The 25,946-nt window shown below is 44.4% G+C and overlaps 1 protein-coding gene across 1 annotated transcript in view; it reads right to left on the bottom strand.

Annotated features, from left to right (window-relative positions):
* Sick (sickie) overlaps nt 1–25,946 on the bottom strand; it is a 164,991-nt gene that overhangs the window by 35,663 nt on the left and 103,382 nt on the right. Inside the window, exons 10-16 of the mRNA XM_076899505.1 lie at nt 19,687–20,019; nt 19,228–19,455; nt 18,721–19,135; nt 18,180–18,321; nt 17,905–17,931; nt 16,179–16,423; nt 15,443–15,594 (exon numbers count right to left, since the gene is read on the bottom strand). Of these exons, the coding sequence (XP_076755620.1) occupies nt 15,443–15,594; nt 16,179–16,423; nt 17,905–17,931; nt 18,180–18,321; nt 18,721–19,135; nt 19,228–19,455; nt 19,687–20,019 (1,542 nt within the window). The remainder of the gene's footprint in view (nt 1–15,442; nt 15,595–16,178; nt 16,424–17,904; nt 17,932–18,179; nt 18,322–18,720; nt 19,136–19,227; nt 19,456–19,686; nt 20,020–25,946) is intronic.

The following is a 25,946-nucleotide window of genomic DNA, read 5'->3' as shown; positions in this document are numbered from 1 at the left end:
TCTTGAGAAATTGGAAATATTTTTCTAGATATATACGCGTGCTTGGTTCGTCATCGTTTTCCGTTCGACGCAATGACCAACTTGTCTTCTTCGATATCGAAGATCGCATTCTTCGACGTTTCTTTATTTTTCGAATTGCATCCAGTTGTTCGTGGAATCGATTGAAATTTGGTATTTGGTAATTTAAAGGAACAACGAGTATCTTGAGAAATTGGAAATATTTTTCTAGATATATACGCGTGCTTGGTTCGTCATCGTTTTTCGTTCGACGCAATGACCAACTTGCCTTCTTCGATATCGAAGATCGCATTCTTCGACGTTTCTTTATTTTTCGAATTGCATCCAGTTGTTCGTGGAATCGATTGAAATTTGGTATTTGGTAATTTAAAGAAACAACGAGTCTTGAGAAGAGAGATTGGAAATATTTTTCTACATCTCTGTGTAACTCAGTTAATGGCTACGCACGGTCGTTGGTTGTGGATAAAAAGTGACAGCTGATTTGTATTTCGCGCATGAGAAATTCATTATTCGCTAGGATATGCTGATTGCGGCTGTTACGTTGTGATAATTTGCGATTATGTAATTAAAAGCGCGTGTTAAAACATATATTCGAAATTATAGCACACGGTGGTATGTAATTAGAATTTTTCTGACTCGTTTTCAACAAGTCTCGATTAATTATGTATGAACGACGATGAGTAATTAAGTCTCGTTAAAATATAATTTGATTTCGTAAAACTGATTCAGTTCAAGCGCCGTTGACACAGTTCTTAATGAGAAAACAAAGTGTTCGTTAAAGCACTTGCACTTAAGTGCTCGCAAATTGGCCAATTAATTTATCATAAAAGTCGAATTAACTCGGTGATTAACGGGTCCATTTACTTTAGTTGAGCGGTAACCAGACCCTTACCTGTTACAGCGATTATTGCTTCTTATACACGCATACTTCAATTCAATCGAAACGTTCTCGTGCACAGATTTTTTTTTATATTTCACCCTAAAATTGCAAAATGTTCAAACTCTAATCTCTAACTTTTTTCTAATCTCTCTTTAAATATGTATACATTCTAAAAATGATCCACTCTGCTGTTCGCTTGAATTATAATAATCAAAGATAAATCTCGTACGATTTCGAAGGGAACAATTCGTCAAATTTTACACGATAAACTCTCTGAATCTAGCAGCCTGACATAACTCTCATTACGCTTTCCAATCCGTGTACGTGTCACAAGACTAAGTTATAATCTGAAAGATAAGGGCATACATATTTTTAGATATACACGGAGTAATGTGATGGTAGGCATAAATATCACCAGGGAGGCATACTAAATTTATAATATCTTCGTAATGTTTGTTAAAGCATCATTCTTAACGCGTCATTCACCGTCACGCCTATAATTTCCTCGTAAACTCAAATTACGACTCGAGTACCATTAAAGACGTGTTTCTACGGAATTTTTTTTTTTATTATTCCTTACACGCTGTTACGATTACACGATACACTCGGAATAAAAATATTCCAGCAATGTGTACTTATGTTCCTCAATAAAGCGCTTCTTAATCGAGCTCGCTTTATCACAAGACTACTATTATCAAGCCTAATATACTCGGCTCTGATTACACGGTACAGTAATGGAAATCTTCGAATAACTATAACCGTGTGCGAATATTTTTTCTGTAATTAGTGTACATCGATAATATGGATCTCGAATTGATTTTTCAAAATATCGATTTTCTTATCACGTCGATTTTTCCTCTTTCACGAAGATACCCTCGAAAAACAAGCAAAATCGAATCGATTTCTCTCAACTAAATTTCACTAAAAAATAGAAAAAAGGTATTGGTATTTCATATTTGACAGGTTATTTGTTCTCATATCTTTCGACCTCAATGTTGAAACACCAACATTATCTACAATCCTCCACCTTTCGACGTATCGTGGTAGATTCTAATAACCACAGAGCGATACCATTATCGAAATTTATCAAAATGAACTCTCATCGTTCCTCCGCTCGTACCTCTCGTTTCTAACTTCAATTTTTCACTTACTATGGCAGATTCCAACAGTCATAGAGCATAGACATCGCTTTAAAAATCGATCAAAATCGACCCTCATCGTTTCTCCACTACCACCCCTTATTTCTAATCTCGTTTGTAAAAAATGAATTCTCGTCGTTTCTTCTACCCCTCCCTCGCTTATCGTAGCAAATTCTAACAGTCATGGAACGATACCATTATCAGAATTAGTAACAAATGGATCTTGATCGTCTCTACACTTCTACCCCTCGTTCCTACCCCTCGTTTCTCAGTTTACCATAGTGAATTCCGACAGTGACGAACAGATATCATTATCAAAATTGATCAAGAATGGATTCTCATCGTTTGCTTCTTGAGTTATCGCGCGAGCAACCCCTCTCTGTTCACCACGCACCCCCCACGGACGTGGAGAACCGAACGGTTGATCGAACGGCCTTTCGTCGCGACGCGTCACGTGCCTCAGCTCCTCGTTTATCATCGTTTGATGCCAGAGGGTAACCTTCTCGTCCGTGAACGTAGTTTTCTTCCTGCGTCGATTTATTGCGCGCTCGCGCATGATCGAGGACAATGCGTGCGCGGCGGCAACGAGCCGCTCCTTTTATAAATCATAAATGACGGGGCGACTTGGCCGTCGAAGACGCGTACGAGAAAATTGACGAAGGTGCGCGTTCGATTCTGTGCGTTCCACGTTTTCTACTTAAACTGCGACGTAACCACACGGACGAAAAGATCGATCGAACGCGACGGAATCGACCTGTTTCGACAGAGAAATCTGGCGAACGGAAGCCGCCGCGAAGATTGTCAAGTTCTACGACGTGATCTCTCGTTTCAGCGCGAGTTAAGCGGTTAATTCGAACGATCGCGATGTAGGTGGACCCTGACACTGTCAATTGCTACGGTTACGAGCAGAATCCAACCACGTTTCATTTTTATTCTGAATCTAGAATGCGAAGCTTCAAGGTTCCCTTTTCAAAGAGAATCTGTTTAAAACGACAGAGATACTTATTGAGATTCTTAGTGAAACAGTGAACAGAGACAGCGATTATGTTAGTTTGAAAACTTGCTATTGATTTTACGCGTCTGGTTTCGATGATAAAGATATGTGATACGCGATTGCGATTTTAATTTTACAAAGATGCAAGGAACATCTGCTTACGATACCACTGCTCGCGCGAAAGTAGACGTCCGTTGGAGAAGTGACGTGAAAAAATATTCGCGACTTCTCTATCCTGTTCGATAATTTCGCGACGACGTCCCTTCGCTGCAACGTTTGTCTGAAGAGCGCGCGAGACTCGAGGTCGCTTCCGTGTTCTGGCCGTGTTCGCGGAACATCCTCGACGCTACTTTGCGGTGCGCCTTCGAGCTAGCGGAGGAATCGGAGGCATCGTGAAAAACGAGGGAATTCTTTGTCGAGTTCCCGCGTAATTGCCCGCAGCCGAGATCCCGAGGGCGAGATGCGACTTAGAGGAAGCAAAAGAAGCTACGCAATTGCAACGACTTGCCAGGAGAAAAACGGTGTACATGGGAACTTTTTTCCCTTTCCTTTTTGGAAATTAAGCCGCAGTAATGATTGAAACTGGTCTGGCATGTTCGTTCCTAAAAATTTTCGTATCAGCTTCATCCATCAGCAAACAAGGAAACGCGTAGCGGCTGGAGGAGGAGCAGTTCGCGCGATGTTAAAAATGCAGGTGGAATCGAACCCCTTCGAGCCCTAATTGAACGGCTGACTTAAATTAAAATACCATCGCGTGCGTCTTAATTTTCTTCAAATGCAAGAACGCGATGAATTTTAATTCTCGCCGCTCCTCGTTTCCTCTCTAACCTCTATTCGGATAATTTAGCAGATGTACAGTGTGCGAGAGGTGTTGATCGCTCGTTAACTATTCTTCGAAAGTGAAATAACTATCATCCGCTTGCTCGATTCCTGCTTAATTGCTAACTATCATCACGATGGTCATCCGGATGACTCTTTACATCATGTCTGAGGATTTTTTAAACGCGATCCTTCCGCCATTCAAGTCGTTCAATCGTCAATTTCGAGGCTCGTCGAGCTGGAGGAAGAAAGAAGAAATCCGGGCCGTTCTGACGGAAGAAAAACATCGATAAAGGCCGGGGTTACTACGAACACTCTTGTCAGAAGAGCCTGGAGGATCCGGGCCAGACCCTTCGAACCAGTGGCGTAGAGACCCTCTTCCTCTCCGCCTCTTCCCTTTTTGTCCGCCATCGATCGTCTCCTCTCGCGCTTCAACATTTTGTTTGGTAAACAAGCGAGCCAAACAACGTTTCTTACGAAAGCGTCCGTGGCACTTCACCAACGCTCGTCGAGCGGAAGCTGCTAATTAGACCGAGAGCAAGTTCTTCCGAGAACGGAAACAGCGTTTAAGAGTGTTTCTTCTTGTCGGGAAATTGGTAAGCGCTGTCTCCCCTTTTCCTAGACTTTAATTTAAATTTAGAATCACAAGCGCGCCTCTATCCTGCGATCGTGCTAGTATCGTGCGATAAATCTGATATTGAAATCAGTGTCCAACGATGGTACACGCAAATTCAGAAAAGATCATCAGGATTCGATTAACGCGACGATCATTCTATTCGAGATTTCACATTCGATCCTATTCGAATCGACGAGCGATCGCAAACGAGAAATATGCTCAGAGAGGGATAAAGGAATAAAGAAGAAACGAGGCGGTCGATTGCCAAAATTCAAGTTTCACCAGAATCGGTGCCCCGTCGTAACCCGTAGGCGGTGTCATTAGCGAGACCGCGAAGCGATTAACAGTCGTCGAGGCTGATAAAGAACAATGGTAACAATTAGAGTTTACGACTTCCTGCGCCAGTGGTGGAGAGCCTCGATTCCTACGGATTAACGGAACTCCCACGCGACGGCTGTCTTTCGTGGCGAGTCTTTGGTGCACCAAGAGACGTACGCCCCTGGGTGCCAATGGGTTGTCAATGGAATATCAATAAACCGCATGGAAACGTTCGTTATGCGCGGCGCCGCTCGCGGTGTATGCACGACCGATGGGTTTCTCTTTCTCTCTCGGTTCAACTTCGCCGTGGACGCAATCGATAGCCCGTTTCATAAATAACAAACGCGTTTCTGTCGCCTCCTTTTTTCTTTTCTCCTTCTTTCCTCCTCCTCCCCCTGGGTCTCCTCATTTTTCGAGCCGACTGTATGAATGATGGATGCGCCGGGAAAACGGTACATTGACTTGTTTCCTTCTCTTCCCTCTTTTTTTTCACCATGTTTCTGCGAGCAAAAAATGCCCCCAGGCGTTATGCAAGTACGAGATTCTTGCGAAACGTTGCTCGAGGAGACGATGAAAATTCTGGAGGCTCGCGGAGGTGCCTCGAATCTGCCGCCATTTTTCCGAATACACGAAACTCTCCAAGTTTGGATTCGTTTCGATCGCATAGACGTCCCATTTTCATCTGATTTGCGTTCAACGTAATGTTCGAGTTCGAACATTCGAATAACTTCAAATCACAAAATTATAGTTTTCAGGAAAATATTTCTAAGAGAAAGAAGAAACTTTGATTGGTAAATTTTTGTAACGTGCCAAGGCTTTTTTGGCAATTTTATAGTACGGAGAACTCACGAACCGACTAAGAAAGAAGAACAACCGAAGAAACGTCCCGCTAACTCAGCGTACATGGCTAATGAGTTAACGGAGGTATGTGTTACTCGATGTCACTGGAGAGCGATTAACATAATGGTAAATAGCGAAACAATGCGAGGAAGTCCGCGAAAGGAAGCGTTAGAGGAACAATTAAAGATATTATTTTCTTTCAGTGAAAAGCTAGGCCGCGACCAGAATACTTAAACAAAGTACGCGCAACAGAAGGGAAACATTGTCCGCGACGCACTTGCTCCAGAATCGTTCTGAAGAACTTCGAAAACGTTGTGTTAGAAGGTATTCACAAGACACGTGCGCGAGTGTTTACAAAAAGCAATAAACAGGGGACCTATCAGGAATACCAAACGTAAATAGAGTACCGCATAAAACGGGGCCATAAAACGAGCTACCGTGGCGGTAGAGAATGAAGTTTCGTCAAGCACAAGAGCTACTTGCTGTTGGTAATATTCGTTCGCGTGGAGGAGCCTGTTTAATTTATTCCACGGCGCTCCTCTGAGCGTATGAAAAAATGCGACGCTAGACTTACCCTCCGGCTACTCTAAACGACTTCCCATTAATTTCTAATGGAGGCTAATAATTTTTAATAAGACGCGCGTTAACGCTGATAAACATTAATCGTTGCCCTGGGCAAAGCGCTACGCGAACGTCTCCCAAGCACGATAGCACGGTAAAGGGGTCGAGAATCGTATCGAATGGTCGATCGAAATTTCAAATAAAATCGTTCGTTCGCAAACGCGAGGAATGCTCGCGACGATGGAAGGAGGCGTATTGAAAGAAGCGATAAAAATGGCGGAGGGAACAGATGTTCCGAGGCGTCGGAGCCGCGCTCTTGGCAGCTCGCTCGTTTAACGGCCGCGTTTAATAACTGCAAATGTATGCGTCACATAATTACGCGGGCAAAAATGCGGCTAGGAAAAAGAGAGAGAAAAAAGTAGGGAACACGTAACTCGGTTCTAGCCAGCGAGGCCAGCCAGCGTGTGTACGCGGGTATAAGAATATGTAATTTTCATTTGTCACTGGATGATGATGGATTTATTCAAATAATAATGACGTAAGCGGTAAGAAACGTTCCTGGCGGATTAACAGAACCAGTTCTCATTAAGCTTCCCGGTTCGAGACGGAGTAAAAAGACTTTGTTATTCCTCGTAATAATGCCGCGCGAGCGTGCCATTATAGGCGTGAATTAAATCCACGTGCTATTTAGTTATTTGTCGATTTTTCCCTTTTTTATTTATAGGGTTTATATGTTACGCGATTAGAGAGCAGGAAGCGGAGAAAACGAAGGAAGGAACGTTGACGCGCGAGATACGAGTGACGGTAATGGGTTAGAATGCTGACCTTCGATTTCTTTCGAGATCGATCACTCCACTCCAGAGGACAGATCTATTCTCGTTCGAATCGATCGAAAAGTCTCTTTTCCTCGAGAGCGACGGAGTTTCAAAGGTTGCGAGCGAAAAACTTAGTTAATCCATTAGTAGCTTGCGATTATCCCCGATAAAATTTGAAGAAGATCGATAAATAGAGAGGCGAGAGAAGAGGAGAGAGCGAGAGGCTGCATAATTACCAAGCTCGCAGGATATAACAGAGGGTTAAGTCCTCCTGAAAACAGAACCCACGTAATTACCATTTCCAAACGCGGAGAGGACCGTTTATCCGTTCGTTCTTTACAATATGGACGGACGGTATCCGCGTTTTTCCGGTTCCAGGTAAACGCCACAGAGTTTCTTATCGTATTTATCTTAGCGGCGAAGCACAGCCGCCGCTTCATCCACGAAATAAAAGTCGCTAATGGCCGGCACGAGCAGAAATCAAGGTTTTTATTAAGACGATACGATTTCGTGCGATCGCTGCGGGAAGAGGAGCCTTGTCCTTGGACGAGGCGGAGGACTATCTTGCCGGAAACCACGCGCGCGCGTTGTAAACCCGCGAATGATTAATCGCAAATTACGCGCGTTGGACGCGTTCACGCGAGAGGAGAGGATGTTGGGAGAAGAAAAATCTGGTCGTACGCTAGAATTGCTAATACGATGAGGAACGGGGTCGTATCTGGGCCAGCGATATGTATCCCGCGACGATACAACGTTGCCAGCTAATATCGTTTCATCTAGAGACGCTTGTAATTAATGGGCATAGATAACAGATTTTCCATTGGTATCTCGCGATACGGGAATGTGTAGGCGTTGTGAATGCGTAGATGAAAGGAGACGAGCGTCGAACGATCTATAATATCCATTTTTGAATCACTACGATGAACTGCAGCTGGTCACCATTGAATCAGGACTGTGAAACAATATACTTTATACATCCACATATTAGTAATCTAATCTAATAAATAATAATAAATAAATACTTGATATTTGACGACAGACTAATTAAAACAAACTAATAATGTATACTTGCATTTTAGTGACCAATAAAAATTTCTAATTAAATCACGCTCGAAGCCTACGATTTCACTTCGAGTGGTTGTAAACGAACGACACGGGACTGAAATCGTTAGATTCCATCGACAGCAGAGAATGGACCGCGGTCGTCCTCAATTTATCAATTAGCTGGAACAAGCAAGGGGTTGTTGTCGCGTCGAGGGCAACGAATACCTCCGCCAATGACAAACGGGCGACGGAGGAAGAATTTCGAGGATCGCAAACACCGTTCTCGTCGTCGACGGCGATATTTCAGAGAAGTTTCCCGATTTACGAGCGACTCGGTGGAAAAATCTGTGGCGTACGGGAAGAATAGCGGAGTGTGCTTTGCACGGGTGAGTTGTAGGGTGTCCCGAAGGCCGTGGAATCGATTATTCCAAGTTGTAAAAGCACGGGGTCAGCCGAGGCCGTAAATCTCCTGGCCGTAGGTACGCGCGAAGAGGAAGAGGGCGAGCGATACGTAAGGGCACCCCATTTTTCCGATCTTTCTTTCGGGGAAAACAGTTCCAATCGCGAGGGAAACTCCATTTTCTCTTCGTTCCTCGAAATCTGCTCGTACAGAGGACTGTAATTTGTACAATTTTATAATTAAAAGCGAATTGTTCCGTTTCTCGAGTTCATTAGAAGCGTTGCAGAGGGTGAATTTAATAAGCGAGTTTAACGATATGGGGATAATTACCTTCTTGCGGAGTATACGCGTGAAACGAAGTAAGAAAACACCGACTGAGAGAGTTTTTATATATCGCAGATAGACTTATATTTTATTGGTTCAGTATTTTAATCTTTTTTTGGTCAGTCTTTAATTACGAGGAGCTAGTTCCTTTGAAGCTCCCACTGAAATTTCATTATTCTTCGACTTACAATAATTCTACAATTGAATAGGTTCAATAGTATGTTTTCTCTGCTTTATTTCGAGCGTTTATTAATTTAACTAACCAACCTACCCTAAACTGACCGCTCAGTACTTTTATGCTGACCATTCAATTTGTCGCCTAACATGTGTATCTGTTTATAGTAAATACTAACGCGATCTCAGCTACCAATAATTAACAGTTAGAAAGAGGGAGGAGGCGAACGCGTCCGCAGCTGTGTTTGCGCAAGGGAGTATTTAAAAGCGGGGCAGAAACGAAGCCAGAGCATCCAGCAGGAACATATTCGAAGTAACAAAACAGATGCACGCGAACCGCGCGATAATCTCTAATTATTCTTCAAATACGGTTAGGCTGTACCCATCCACGGTGGAATTACCGTGCGCATCAGCGTTAATTGCCGCGCACACTTGAATGAACAACTCGGTCTAAAAGCAGCGGGCGAGTTAAAATATTTGCCTAAGCGCAGCAAGTCCGCGAGGCGTGTCGTGCCAACCGACCCACCCTCTCGGTTTTACGATCGGCGGGAATATCTTTCGCGTCACCGAATTCGATAATCGCTTCCACACATTTTTCCAAGCCTTCGACGAGGTGACTCACCGAGCTTCCACCGCAACATCTGCTGATGCGCGTCCCAAACGCGCCGCTTTAACTTATCGCGACAGTTGCGCGCGATAAAATCGGCAAACTTTCACCTCGTTTTGCACTTCCTAGCGGCATTACGCTGCATTTTGCCCAGGCGCGTACCTGGAACCGCGTCGCATTGTTCGCAAAATTGGAGAACGTCCAAATTAGAAAAAGCGACGTCTATTAAAAAAAAAAAAAAATAGTACCGTAGTTCAAGGCAGCGAGTCTTATTACGAATTGCGAATAATTAAGTGATTATTTCTTGTTGAGAAGTTGCGTGCGATTAACCAGCGCGATGAATGATTCATTCATACTCTTGTACTCGAGTTTTTAGGTGTTTCACTCGCGAAACGAGGAAGAGCGAGACGCCGTACGAAGAATTCATTATTGTTTCACTCCAGAAAACTATCGAGCCTTATCTGGCGCATGGGACTCGGAAAAGTGTTCCAGGTCTAAAAATATCGTGTAACATCGGGGTTACAATCGTGTCGCGTGAAATTACTTTCACGGCTTTCATTTTCTGGTGCAAACGTCTAACTTTCCTCGAGGAAGCGCGATATTAAACAAGGGGGATCGACTTAAGCGAGCCAGTCGCTGAACGAGAGTATTCGAAAAAGTAAATCCAGAGAGTATTTGAGTAGGTAAATCACGAATGAAAAAAATGATCTAAGCAAGGCACAGCGAGCCAAGAAGAAGATATTTGCTTCGATGCGAAATTCTAAACATCTGCGTTGCATCGAGTTACTTTCTGTTGGTTTTCATTGGAAACCAAATAGAAAAATTAATCTCTGTCCTCGAGTGAGAAGAGATGGCATTTCTTTACAGATATACGTTTCTATATGTTTGAACTTTAGTTCAGATCTCTACAGGGAAGTTAGGGAAAGGTCACTTCCGGTGCGTAGAAGTAAAAGAACAATTATAGAGAAGTGATTATTCATAAAACCCATTTCTAACACTTTCTTAAAGGAAACGCGTCATTTTCATTCACGCGTCGAATTAACACGCGTGCAAGAAGTAACCAGAAACAGCCTAAACTCGCATGTCTCGCGTAACACTAAATTACCAGCGACGTCGTACACGATACACTTGCGACTAACAATTAAAAGCGATCAGAGTCGGAGACCGCTACCAGCAGGCGGCGCTTACCTGTCCCCTCACTTCCGGCTGAGAACTTCTATTGGAATTTCGAGTACGAGCGAACGACAGTAAATGTTGAAACCGCGTCTAGCCGCGTGAACGATATAATTAGTCACTTTCCCACGTGGCTACTACCGATATTTCATCACTGGTGCCTTGTCACAACAGTCGATCGGTAGACTACCCCCTCGTCGACAGATTAGATAATGTTTAAGCTCGACTAACGCTTCCCAACGATTACGGGAAAATAGTTTGGGACACGTGTTTACATTGGATCCAGTCTGCATAGGAGGAAAGACTGTTTCCCCTCGTTTCTCGCGTGTGAGTCATTGAAAATTACACAGTATATCAGGCGTGTAAATGAAGCTAGTAAAAGTGTTTTGGAATGTTGCGTGCGTTTTATTAAGTTCGTTGCTCCGTTTAATAATGGCGGCGATCGCGGTACTCGCCTTTCGCGTACGTTCGGCTGGCCTGATCGAGTTTTCTAGTTATTGACTTGGCATAACAATGGCTGTTTTCGAGAAACGTTTTGCAAAATTATGAAATACATTCTTTGAGTGTTGTGAAAGTGTACATTTGGTAGAAAAATTAGATAAGCTCTGTAACGATACGCAAGGAGTAACTGTATTTACTATGCAACTGTATACGTTCTATGCGATTCATATTTTCATGGAAAATATTTCGTTGAATTATCCGATCCTTCGATGGAGCATTGATTAGAGTTCCATAACATCTACCAAACTACCAGAGATCGTTCTAGTATTTGAAAATCGTAGACGAATCGAAAAAAACACTCGTATAATTGCGACAACACGATCTTCGTTACTTTAATTGAAACTATCTTTACCCACTAAACAACGAACCGTTCAGAATTTCAAACCGTTTAAATTCAGGTTTCTGGAGCTGCCTCAAGTTACCGTGGTCCCAATGAACGCCAATTGACACGGTGTACAGTTGTAATTAGGACGCGAAGGAGGCATCCCCTTCGCCCTTTCCGCGACTACTGGCTCTGTTTCACGTTAACTACCAACAAACGTCTACCTTCATTCATAAAGATATTTAAAAACTATTATATACGATGGTACCGCTCGTTCGTACTCTTTAAACGCTATTCGATATAAATTCGACTATCCTCGAATCAGAGATTCTACTATTATTAAAGATATTTAAAAACTATGGAACGGCGATACCACTCGTTCGTACTCTTTAAACGCTGTTCGATACAATTTCGACTATCTCCAAGTCAGAGATTCTGCAATTATCAAAGAAAATCGAGAAATGAAAGAGAAGACAATTTTCGCTTAAACGAACGATCGCTGATCGTGATAACGGCGATTAAACCCGATGGTTGACACTGGCGGTAACCGGGGTACTCGCGCGACGACCGAATAAAGCGTATCTCGGCGATTCGCGCGACGATCGGCATAACAAGCCCCCGTACAAGGCGTCAATAACTATAAATGGAGATAGTGGAAGGAAAGATCGCGAGTTCCGAGTCGTTGACAGAGTTCTTTCCCAGTTGGCGAGAGTCATCGCGGGTCTGCTCGCGGCGTATACGCGGTGTACCGCGTTACGCGCCACCCTATCACTACAGTGTTAAGATTCAACACAGAAAACAATGAAAAATTACCATTTACAATCAGCCAAACAACAGCGGTAACATACTATTCTCTATTTTCCAGCTCTTCACCTGGCAACTGCAGCTGAACTAAAACCAATGGTATCAATACTCTGAATCGATCAAAAAACACTGCTAATTAATATACATTCCAAGTTCTTCTACGTTCATTGTATTCTCACTCGCGAATTCGTCGACTAGTTGTGTTCTCTGTGTCGTACGCGTTTTACGAGACACCCTGTGTATCGAGGCGCATCGTCGACCGGTCGCACCGGTGACGAACGGTCGACCCGGCCTCGCGAGCAGTCGATGACAGAAACGGAAACGCGAGAAAAAGACAAAGAGAAGGAAAGAAGGTGGGACGATAGTGGACGGAAAGGTGTACGCGCTGGGAATGTCGGATACCTGGTCGCATATAGTAGCGCAAAAATGACCGCGGACTCGAGAGCGGGTCCCTCGTTTCCTAGGAACGATCGCGGTTCTTTCCGACCATATATGCGACCACCCTAAGCGAGCCGCGCGACGCAGCCGGGAAAACTTCATATTCGACCCGTCGCGCTTTCCTCCGCGTCGTCGCGCCGATAGCGTCTCCTATCTTTCCTTATTTCTTACGTATTCCAACCGCGACGTCGAAAGGGTTCGTCGCGTATCGAGCGACGAGACTCCGTGGCTTTTATGTAGCGCAAGTCGTTCGCCTCGAATCGTCGTCCTGCGAGGCGTGCGTGGATCGTTGTCCCCTAACGAGCTTTCATAGAGACGCGCTATGAAAATATTTCTGCGGTTATTCGAAGGAAAACGAGCTTTTTTCGTTCTTCGCGGATATTTCGAGTCTCCATTTGGTTCTGTTTTTACCTGTGATCCGAGCTTTTTCTGTGGAACAAGCACGGTTTTGTATTGTAATCAGTTTTAGTAACGTAACGAGGGGGGATTCTATCTTTTTTACGCTTTAAAGCGTGCTATTTGTAGTTTCGAAACGTGGAGATTCTATTTAAATTGCCACTTCCGTAACACGGCCTTCTTCCAGCGGATAAGTGAGAATCGAAACGGGAAGCGTGGCTTGTCCCCTACCTAAAGTGCCACTTAAACGAGAAACCTATTTACATACAGTTGCACGCGCGGATCGTTTTAAATTCGCGAGCAGATCGATTCATCGTCGATACACATTCGAGATTGCGTCGCAATTATGCGCTCCGTAACGATCAGCCAAGATCGCGCTCAAACGAACCGTTTTGCTCGTACTAATATCTTGTCAGCGCGACTGTACATCCTAGCCACTTCTCGATGATCCTCGATCCGACTCGAACCAGATCTCTTTTTCAAGCTGCGCTCACGGTTTCGAGCCTACATCGTATTCGAACGATCTTCTTCCCTTACCACCTGTGTCGCGACTCCATTTTAAATCGATCGATTCGCGTCAAATCACATCGAGCGGTCTCTCGAATTAAGTCATCGGAGAAACAACAATGCAAAATCGAAACACGTTACGTACATTTCCAGAAACCACCACTCGCGATCGTAACGATCGTTCTCTTTGAAAATCGTTGCGACGCGAAATTCAATTCGTCGTCTACCTTCTACAGAGATCTTAGCCAGGAGATGCGGGTCTAAAATGGTAAACAAACCTATTAGGAAGTGTCACGAGTGGTCGCGTCGCTAATGAACGATGGAACGTTCGCAAAAATGACAGACGGTAACTCAGCGTCGAGTTGTCGACGGGAAATGATCGAGTCACCGTTCGCATCGATAAAAAAAAAAGAGAGAAAAACTCAAACCAGACGAAAACAACTCCGTTTCAATTACTTCTCTGTTTTATGAATCACTCCGCTGCGCCGGTGGGTTTACGTTTCGTGCACATCGATCCAGCCGTCGATTGGGACGCCGATCGATCGATCACTGGCCCGGATCGAGGACTTGGCCGCGGATTAATATCTCGCGTTAACAATTCGTTTACACATCGTCGCGTAACACGGCCTCTCGCGTCGTCGCGATCGGATGCACACAAAAAAAAAAACAAAAAAACACCAACGATCGTTTATTTGTACGCGCGACGCGTACAACATGGGGAGAGACACGAGCGACGTTTAAAGTAGCGCGTCTCGGCACAAACTGAATGTAAACCGACTGTCGATCCACGCTACGGTTGATCCAAGATGCCCGCAAGTGGCTGCTACGCGTCCGATTGGCCGAGCCCGCTGATCTTCCCTGTTAAACAGCCACTCAGCGGCTACGGACGCTTCCGTTTTGTGGAACAACCGCGGGTAGTTTGAAACTCGATTTCTCTCTCGCATTTATACGCTCGTTTTTCGAAGGCAACAACCCCTTTCTCGAATCAATAGAAGAGATATTTGAACGAATTACTTAAATTTCCGTTTCACGTCTCGCAAATAATAACCTCGCGAGTAAGATTTTATTAATCGATCATATTCAACTCGCTTAGATAGATGAATATAGCTTACGTTTAAAGATGGTACGTTCGTGCAAGTTATCGAAGACATTCGACGTCTTTCGACGTTAATAATAAAATGTCATCACAGTCGGGTAAGAAAGTCGGTTTAAATCGCAGCCACGGCTACCATAAATATATAATCACGAACACTTTTTCTATCAAGCTTCCAAGCGCGTCCATAATTGAATTCGAAGCGTACTGCTGAAACGCTAGCGTCTCGCTCGTTACAGGCGAACGTTTAGCAAATATAAAACAGTAATAGAATTTATTTAACACGCATATCCCATTGCGAGGATGGGACACGAGTGTTCTATAGAGAAAATTGTCGCAACAGGTTTGGTCGGATCTAGCTCGTTAGAACGAACCGCAATTATCAACTGACCGGCTCTCGCAAACTGTTGTCTCGTTCGATTAATTATGATTAATCATTTGCACCAATTCGCTCGGTGCAACGAGAGGAACGACACGACCCCCACCAGTGCTCCTGCAGATCCGTTCGAACCAATTACGTATCCGACTGACGTCAGTTTAATAGATCGGTGTACAAATCGTAAAGTACGAACGACTTCGAAGCGAACAGTAACAGGTAGTTAGCACACGTCATGGAACGTGGCTTTATCGGTCTCTTAGTAATCGTTAAGTGTACTCACATTCGTAGATAGCTGGCTGGTCAACGAGTGGACCTTTTCTTGCGCGTCCACCAGTTCCCTTCGTAATTTCCGTAGCTCGTGCGCCTGCTTCTCCTCGGCTGAACTGTACAGACTGCTCGCTGTCGATACCAAAGATACAGAAGAACCGTGGACTGGAGGCAAAGTAAGAGATGGTTCTTCGTTTTCTGTTCGTTTTTGTTAGAGAACGACGAGAGGATGGGAAACGAAATCGCAGAGGACGCGAAATGGTGTCGCGTTAAGGATCGCACGCTTCTGCGATATCCTCTTTCATCTCACGACTAGCAACGACTTATTGGTACCCACTGGTTAATAATTCCCAAGGGGATCGATTAACTCACGTGTACACGGTGTTGATCGATCGATCAAGAATTTTTCAACTATTTTCCAGATTGTTATCGCATCGCTCGGCTAATTTCCTTATCAATTTCGAATTACTGATATTAATAGCAACTCTCTTCGCTCGTCAATTTTTGAAAAATTCTTATATCTTTCATTCAAACTTTTAAGTAACAAGTTTCAACGATCATAGCACGTTCTTCAATTTTACAAACGCGATATTCTTTACTTCTTCGTCATGGCGTCATGGCCAGAATCGTAGGAGATCGATTCGTTCTCGAGACGCGTTGTACGAAAAGAATTTGCGACTTCCTCTGTGAAAAGGTTTGCCCTCTCTCTCTCGAAAAAAGTGACGACGTCTCAGAAAACGGAAACTTACTATCGTCATCCTTGTGCACGTGTTGATAAAGATTAGGCGGCTGGCGAGATGTGTGCGTGGGCGTTGGCGACGTCGGCTGGGACCAGTGTTGCCCCGTACACCCGGTAGATCCTACGGGAACACTGTAATACGGTTCAACGCCTACGCCCATCCCTACCCCGACTCCGACCTCTTCGCCTACCGAAGACGAAGCTCCACTTCCTCTAGCTAACATTGACGGATACATTTTTTCACTTTTCGTGGATCTGCGAAAACAGAGATGCAACCATCTGAATCACCAGGTAGAACGCGTCGCGGCCGTTCAATTCGTAAAATCCCTCCGAAGATCGGCAAAAAGTTCCACGTAACGATTTATTATTACAGACACGCCCCCGTTATCGTATCTCTGATACCACTCGTTAACGATATAAATCAACGTTTCGTACGATGGGCTGAAAGTCATCGCAGTGGTTCGTCAGTGGTAACGAATTTCCTCTGTTTTTGCTGTACTATCGTTCAATTTGTTGATTTTGGTAACCGTATTTCTCTCTAGACTTACACCACCGCGATGTTCAGCCTTTGTTTAACGTTCGCAACAGTTTGCATCTTCGGAGTGAAAGAAGCGCGCGACGTGCATCGATGAACGTCTAATATCGACGATTGAAAGAAGAGGAGGCGCGTTCGAACAATTCGCAAAAGAACGTGGTGGAGATTCTCGAAAGTGACCTCCGAGCCATCCGTCGAATCGGCCAAGTACACTTCTCCTCGAACGATAGAAAGCACAGTCGCTTGTGTACACTTGTAGCCAGGTTTACGCATGGTTGCATCCAGGAATGATGTACCAATCGTTCGCGTTTTAAATGCGCGTATTCCTGGATACAATCGCGCGTGCGTGGTATGCGTGCGCCCTCGGTACGGAGACTCTTCAGATGCGAAGAAACCGCCATCGAGCGAATGGGTTGGGCTCGTTCGATGGAACAAAAAAAGAAGAAGAGAAAAAAATACTCGCGGATAGATCGATCGATTCTCGTCGCGCGAGAGTTCTTCGCATCTGCCGTTCGGTTTACTTAGGACGTCGATGGGCACACGTCTCTCTACCCAGCCGAGTGTATACGCAACTACGTCGATCCAGAAGAGACTCCTAATTAAAAGATAAATTCCGTCCCGTATGAATGTCGAGTACGGCTTCTCGATCATGTATACACTCGTACAGTTCTATAACAGCACAGTGAAAGGAAACCAGTTAAGTAAACGGATGAAAAAGCGTACCATTATCCCGAGGGAATATTTGAAGAGAGGTACCAAGTCGGAAGAGACTCTGGCTAGCGAGTACGTCGCGCTACTGAAAACAGTCGTAGGAGGAGAGAAAACTTTCGATACACTTCGGTCCAGGAGATGCTGTTTCCTTTTGTTGTGCGAATAGAAGATTGACAAGTAAGCGTGGACATGCGTTTGCGCGGACAGTAAGCATAGATCGATCGCAAGTATAGAGAATAGAGAGAGAATTGAAATCAGCCGAACAAAAAGTATAAACGAACAAAGTTTCGAGGCAAATGATACAAGTGTAAAAGGACTCGACAGATATATATGCACATGGACGTGCGCGTTTACTTCGTGCGTGTATATATAATTGTCACTCGTGTGTGTGAGCGTAAGGATGTAGAGATCCTGGTTAGCTTCTGATCTTTCAATACTTATGCATAGAAAACAGGCTCGACGAATGTGTATTCTAGATTTTGCGCACTACCTTGGGAATGTCCTGTCCCGCAGATGGCTAGAACGGTATCAAATGGTTTTTCGTTATTTCACCGTGAACGAGCAATCGCTGTCGTAGAGTGGTTAATTTAGAAAGAATCAATAAAAGGAAGCCGAAAATGATCGTCTTAAAAAATGGTGGTGAATAATATTTGCATCCTCTATGCATGCATCTATATACATACGGATGTATGCGAATGACCTCTAAGAATTTTATGGAGGACTGTGAAGACTAATGCGGCGAGCGGCTCGGTTCAGAAAACTTACCTGATGGAGTTGCTTCTGTTCAGCCTAGGCGGAGCCGGGGATCCCGTGGAGTCCCGTTGGTGTATCAATAGACGAGCGTGAGTCAAACTCGCGCGATGCGATCCTAACGACTCCACGCTGTCCGCTTCGCACAGTCCCATCCCTGAAATTTCAACGGTTACTCGAGTTTGAACAAATCTGTGGACAACGAAAACAGTTATCGCTACACGAAGCGATATTTGTAACTCCTAACGCTAGTATGCATAAACTTTAGACATCTATCGATATATAGAAAATTAGAAACGAACTGATAGGAAAAAAGAAATTCATATATCGACGATATTATATTCCCATGCAACACCAAGTTAAAACCTTGATGTATCCTGGATGCATTTTGATCGGTGATTATCGTGCGAACGAATTTGAACTTGACCATTTTCTAAAAGAACGCCGCGAACACTCTCTGAATGACGTTAGAGAACGAAATTTCGCCGAAGACGATCGCGAAGCAAGAATATCCGCGTAAATTCAAAATGCACTACAGGCAACATCAAAAGCTTGCCTTGAGTTCGTCCACTTGGTGTGTATGTATTGCTATGTCTCATCCAGGACGTAGTGTACGGACTATTGGGTGTGTAATATCCTTGAAGATCAGGGGCCGCGTAATTGCTGCACGTGTCGCTGAGACTTCCATCCGACGGCTTGAGTACTCGCGGCGAGAAGGAAGTGGTCGTTGGTCCGGCACCGGATCCTCTCTCGCGATGGTGCGCGGACGCGAACAGCGCTGTGAACTCCGGGCTGCCAGGCTTTGGTAAACTTTGCGAGCCCAGCATAAGACGGTCCCGCACCGATTGAGAAAGTTGACTGGCACTGGGACCCGTGAGACTGTAACTCTTGTAGTGGTGCCCTTGGTTCGACGACGAAGAGTTCGCCTGCAGCTCGGTGGTGCACGTTTGCGTGCCACCGGATACTTTGACCTGCAATAGTAAATCGACCAGCGATCAGTGTCTTCTCTGGTACCCGCTATACTCAGTTAAAGTACGTGTGCAATTAAGAAGAGAGTTTCTACCTTCGTTCTCGGGACTGCGCTAACTTGAGCGGTCCTCGCGGAATCCTTGCCGCCATTTTGAACACCGTTGGGACTGGGGCTGGTACCGGCGCTGTGCCTCTTCACGTATCCAAAACTCTGCGGCACTCCTCTAACTTTACTGCTACCGCTGGTCGATGTTCCCGATGAGACTTTCTGCGGTTTTTCGCCGTTCGCATACTCAGCCATGGCCTGTTTCCGGTGTTTATCCTGAAAGAGCATCAGAAGTGGAACGAAATCGAACACTCAAACGGAATTTATACCAAACATTGTACTTATCGATTGGAGGAAGAACGATTCGAAACAATTCACAGACGGTGATCGTAAAAAAGCGAGAATTTAAAAGGCTGCGCGAAGACAAACCAGCCATCGCTCTAATCGATATCGCCCAGCGAGTATAGCAGCGACTTAACGCGGCGACAAAACAGTATAAACGTTTACCTGGGACCGCCTGGAGGGACTAGGACTCGGGGGTGCGCCCTCCTTGTCTCTCTCCCGATCCCTCGCCGCTCCAGCCTCGATGTATTTCTTCCATTGCTGACTGTTCGAGCTGCTGTTCGCGGAGCTGTTCGAGCCTGGCTGTTGCTGGTGTTTGAACGGCGTGCCGTCCGTCTGCTGAGAGCTGTCCGACTTCTTCACGTGCGGATGATGGCCACCGCCGGGATGCCTGGAGCTTACCACGCGGTATACCAGGTTGCTGCTCTGCTGTGCACCTTGGGGGGTGGCCGAATTACCGCCACCCCCCACGATCACGCCTCCACCACCCGGCACCCTCTGTTTGTGGAAACAAATTCATTTCACTTTCTTGTAAAAACAGTATCAGCGGTCGACTTAACGTTTACTTCAATCACGGGCATTTATTTGCAATTTTGAACAGCTGCTTTACAATTTTGGCAGCAGAGAGAGTACACAGACGCAATTAGAATCGAAGTCGCGTCCTGGGTCAAGGACTTCCGGCGAGGTTGATCTGACCGTTATCGATTCTCGAGCGCGAGGTTCGCCAGACTCGGGACCCTCCTGCTGGTATGATTCAGAACAGGGCGCCGTGACGGCGCGACGGCTGCTCGAAGGGGTACGAGGCCTCTTCTAGCAGTTAATCTTTACCATTTAAATTACCAGAACGCTATGCGTCAAATATATTCTTCCTCCCCTCGCCCCTTTCTCTTTAAATGAAAATTACACTTTCCACTTTGAATCGAAATTTATATACAAACCAAGTGACTCAGGGGTTCACTGTTCTTTTTATATAGTATATCGAACGACGTATGAGTCACACAGGCTCAACATTCTCTAGCCTCTATCAAACGAATGCACTCTTCTTCGTAATCGATACCTCGTAGCTCGACTTCGCGAATTTATTCTTAAACATTAACAACTTCCATTGAAAATAAATAAATATAAATAAATATATATATATAATTTTCATTATTTATTCGAGCGATATACAATGTCACGATAACGTTACGAAGGAAACGGACCCGCGTTACCAAATATCAACAGCTAGAGAGAACAAACAGCCACCCATCTGCGCCCATATACGTCAGAACGCGTAACCGTTCAAGGGTTAAGTAACACAGTCAATCGAATCACATTGGAATGATTTGAAACGGACGTTCTTTGATCCTCCTCCTGCTGGACCCGTTCCCTACCGATCCCCCTCCTCCAAGCGCTATTCATTTTACCACGCGTAGTCGCACGCACACGCGCGTATCCTCTGTTATACACCAAGAGTGACTCATGGGGGTAGAAACGGTTCCACAGGTTTTTACTCCCCGGATCGTAAACGCGCCCCGAGAAACCCATAAGCCAGACAAAAGATCCGTTCGCGGGTCAAACGCAGCACTTTTTTTCCTTCACTGCCCTTTTTAAAGGCCCGTTTACACCGATCGAGACGCGTCCATCGCGGCGATCGCTCGCCGCTTAACTCGAGGGAGGATCGAGGAACAATAAATACCCGCGGCGGCTTCTTTGGCCTTTGAGCGTGTGACACTACTGGCACAAAAATTCCAAATAAACGGAGCTCACCCCTCGTCTCGTCTCTCATTCTTTCCACCGCGCGGCTAGTTTATTTTCAGAGATTTCCACGCGGTAACGTTTGTCTCTGTTCCTTTCTTTTTTCTTCTTCTCGAAACGGGATAAATGTTATCGTCGCGATACAGTCGGGGTGCAGCGGAAAAATGCGAGGAATCCACACGGAGGAATGCGAAACGAAGGATTTCGGAGTATCCTAACGAACGCGTGGTTCCACAACCTTGAAATATTTTTCCACGATCGTTCCTCTTTCGTACGCTTTTTGTCCATTCTACGTTCGTTTCTTCTTTATCGCGCGAGTTGTATATTTCACTTTCGATTTGTAGTTTACGTTTGTTTTAAATTTCACTAAAATTTCTTACAAGAATTTGTATATTCGATGCGTACATTAAAATATTGAAAAGTGTTGTTTTTAAATGAACTCACCATTTTTCCGGTTTAATCCTCAACGCGTGGACTTTTATCACCGCCAACACAGTCACTTCCTCGCTTATTTCGTACTAGTACGAGTATTTTAGTAAAGTGCACTGTTATTTTACTCTTGGCACTCCAATCGATTAATTCGTCGCCACCTCCGAATTTTCTATCGTATATATATCTTTCTAGAAGTAACAGAGCGTCGTCATTTGAAATAATTCTTATCGCTGTAGAACGAAACTTTCCCTGATCGCGTTAAATTCGTATCAAGCTCGTACGTCGCGTATCGATCGCGAGTTGTATCATTTAATTGAACGATAATTTCGAACCCTGAGAAAGGCACCCTTGACAGTCGTGGACTGACGCGCGTTCGTCCATGACACGTGTCCACAGGTTTCGAGGGATCGATAACGGCAAAATACCTGTGTGAACATCAAACGCGTCAATGCACGGGATAATTAAGGGATGGCCCTCGAGTAGAATCACCCTTGTTACCCTCGACGACTGGTGCAATTTAACTGGGGCTGCCTATTTGTTTCAGACGGTCTGCATTCAATTTGAATTTCGAATGCCACTCGACGATGCGATGCGCCTAAATTTTATCGTCGTTTACAAACTACAAAATCTCGACTGCCTTCCGTCGGTTTATATTATCGCATCGTATCAACACAGAAATCGTAAGCGAAACATTGCGTTAACGGAACGCTGGTCCTCAGTGGGTTAAGTGAAAGTAGAAACGCGACAAATTTCAATTCATCGAAAAAGAAAAACCCTGAACAAATAATATAATATCGTGTAACTGACAAAATAAAAAATCTGTAACATCTTGTTTCTTCTTCTCTCAAAAACTGAAACATGTCGCACTGTATTTTAAAAACTGGACGTTTTACACGGCGATGATGGTGACTCGAGTGGATGGAATGGACGATATCATCATTTGTTTACCACCATTCCTCGCATTAGCCTGAGAATAATATCAGAGACAGACACTGAAACGAGATCGAGTGCATTTTGATGTAACGAGACTTTGATATTGCGAAACGTATCCGAGCGCAGAGAAATATGGACGCAGAAAACGTGTCGCACGCGTGTAAATGTGTAAATGTTACCGATTACTCTGTTCCAGGTTCGCCTACGAAAACGCGGAGAGACACTTTCCCCTGTTCACGGTTCGTAAACGAGCAGGGAAACGAATAAGCGAGATGCGAAGTCGATTCGTGACGCGAGACGAGGATAAACATTCGTTAGAACGGGACGATATCCATCTGCGAGAATTACGAGGCCCCCGTCGCTTCGTAGAATCCGATGATTTCACCGAGGGTTCCTCGAACGCGCAGCTCTATTTGGCGTCCACGGTTTCTCGTCTAGCCGCCACCCCCTTTTTTGGTGCGAGGAGGAAGCACGCGCGCGCGCGCAGGATTCGCACGCGGAGGATCGCGCGAGAGGATGCTGGTTTTTCGCCAAATTCAGGCTGGTACGCGTGTTACCGTTCACATTTTTCACGCAACCATCGACGAACGCATCGCACGCACATTTTCACGGGTCGGACGAACGTTAACTGCCGGCTGGCGAGGGTCGACGATCCATTGCTCACTGGCTATCCCCACTTTTCGCCAGCGATACTAACTTACTAACACACTCTGCTACCGAATACTACACGACATACTGGTCGTGCAGGCTGCCACGAAAAAAACAAGAGAGAGAGAGAGAGAGAGAGAGAGAAAAAAAATATCATCGACGGAACATTAACGAGTCACTGGTCGCGTGGGTTTCCGTGTAATTTTAAGTTGCTCCAGTCGGCCAGTTTTTACATATGGCGGTCGTGGAAAGTGTGTACGCGTACCTTTGCCGCGTTTTACTTATTTTTTTAGCATTCACGTGCTAATTAATCGCTTAATTCGCGAGATATTAGCAGCTTGGTTGTATTACTGTTTGTATTATACGTTAACTCGTTGCTTCTTTGGAATCAGGTAACTGTTACTTTTGCAGGGTGGACTTCTGCGATCAGCGATCGATGACGCGGAGAAATATTTTATACGGATGGTAAGGTTCGATGGAATATCTAGTTTATTAATCTAAACGAGAAACCAGATGTACGAGATACTTTGTATCAAATTATCCGTGACGTGACTTCAGTGGTAATTCAATATCTTTAAATCTGATAATCACAACTTAATTTCCACCCCTCTTAAAATTGTCTCAAATTAAATCGCGTCTATTCACTGTAATATATATCGCATGAAAAAATTAGTCGTCGTCGAATAATTTCTTCTTTCGATACCTCGCGTTCTCCAGCGCTTAGTCGATTCTCTGCGAGTTCACGAAACAGAGGGGTGTACGCTGTGAAAATATAAGAGGCCAAGTAAATTTGCAGAAAATCGAAGCAACGAAACGCGAATCGTCGCGTCTCGTGTTAGCCCCGCGTTTAACTAACGCGATTTGCATTCGTAGGCGAATAAAAGGAACCGGTGTTTAGCGAACGACGAGGTGACATGCGAGCCACACCCCATCGCTTTTCACCCTCCGCGACTTTATCCGGCGGGAAAAAGCGATGGGGTTCAAAAAGCGGAAAGGAAACGTTACCTCGAAACTGATTACATTTCGAGTCGGTCAGGGATTCATCCGTTTCGAGCCAGGAATATCGAGGATTATCCCGGAAGGATTATCGGCTACGGACGGAAGTAACCTTTCAGGGGATGGAAGATATTGCTCTGAAGAATTCTTTGATGCGATCTTGCGCGATCGTCTGAAAAGGACTGGAAATCGCACGTTCGAAAATAATGAATCGCATTTTTTCTTGGCAAACAAGTCGAGGAGAAAACAAAGTCGACGCGTGTTACATAAAATATAACGGTATGTGTTAAAAAAGTAATGAAATAAACGAAAAGTAAAGGTTTTCTGTTAGCATAGCTAATTCTCAAGAGAATCGTTCCATTTGTAACGTAATATCGAAGATCGTTATCGATAGAAATAACTAAAGTGACAGAACAGAATTGAATTCAGGAATAATTTTAAATTATATTAAATACTTCTGAGCTATTGCAGATTATTAATATCGAACGAAGCGACGAGGAGAATTAATAGCGACGCGTGTTTCGTTTCATTGGTCACAGCTTGAATACCTTCCAAATTACACGCGTACGGGAGTGTCTGTACCCGAAAAGGGGCTAATCCGTTTTTATCAACGATAAATCGCTCGAACGGAACTTGAAAACTGATAATCTGATGAATCGATTGTTAACGCGGCTCTCGATGTGTCTGGAATTACCAGCCGAAACGAGCGTTAATCCGTGCGCGAATCTGCGTCTAAAAGCGGGACGTTTTCCACATTTCGGTGAAAATTAACCCTCTCGACTCGATGATTTTTTTGGTCACTGCATTTCGAGACGATTTCGCGTGTGAATGAATTTACATGCGAATTAACATACGAAAGTGTTGTTATTTGAATATATTATTATTATCTGTGTGTTTACATTTTTAGAAACATAATTATTGGAGTGTAAGTTCTGCAGTTGCGTTCAGTGTGATATTTTACGTGAACACTTACCAAAACATTCTGAATTGACAAAATTTTGTGGGTCATCGATTGCTACTTCTGGATTCACTGCCCATCGCTCCAATTTGTCTATTTTTCACACCAGATACTGCATCACTATCGTCGTCACTGTTTACACACTTGCTCTACCGCCAATTACATCAGGGATAGATAAGTTTTTGGTTCGATTCGAAATGAAACTCGCCTTTAAACTTTCAAATGAGTAGCGCAAACGTGTACGCTCGCTAGGATTGTCGAAACTGTACTAACGCTAAACACATCGTATTCAGGACTACAGTCGTAGAGGATCTTTATCTAAATCCCCATTCTACGTCACAATGTCACTTTCCAACCGAAAATATAAACAGCCTATTCTCGCATCAATACTTCGTCTCTATCAACTGGAGATAACGAAATTCAGCAGAAACGAAAACTGTCGAGTTACATCGCGAAACATCGAGCGAGAGTCGCGAAAGGTTAATACTCGTCAGCGACTGATCGTAATTCCGCTAATGGATGGTATTTATTCGTCGATATCGCTCGCATATTAGCCTGGGAACACTCTGAACAGAATACGAGTCATCAGAATACAAAAGACGAAGTAATTCTGAAAGCGATACACGTACATTCATTCGAAAATATTTCGACACGATCCTTTAACCACAATAAATTTTTCAAATCGCTTCCAATATATTTCAAGCAAGAAATAATAATCTTC

Source organism: Xylocopa sonorina, chromosome 8 (genome assembly GCF_050948175.1).
Source record: "Xylocopa sonorina isolate GNS202 chromosome 8, iyXylSono1_principal, whole genome shotgun sequence".
NCBI lineage: Eukaryota > Metazoa > Arthropoda > Insecta > Hymenoptera > Apidae > Xylocopa > Xylocopa sonorina.
This window is presented reverse-complemented; position numbering and strand designations above follow the sequence as displayed.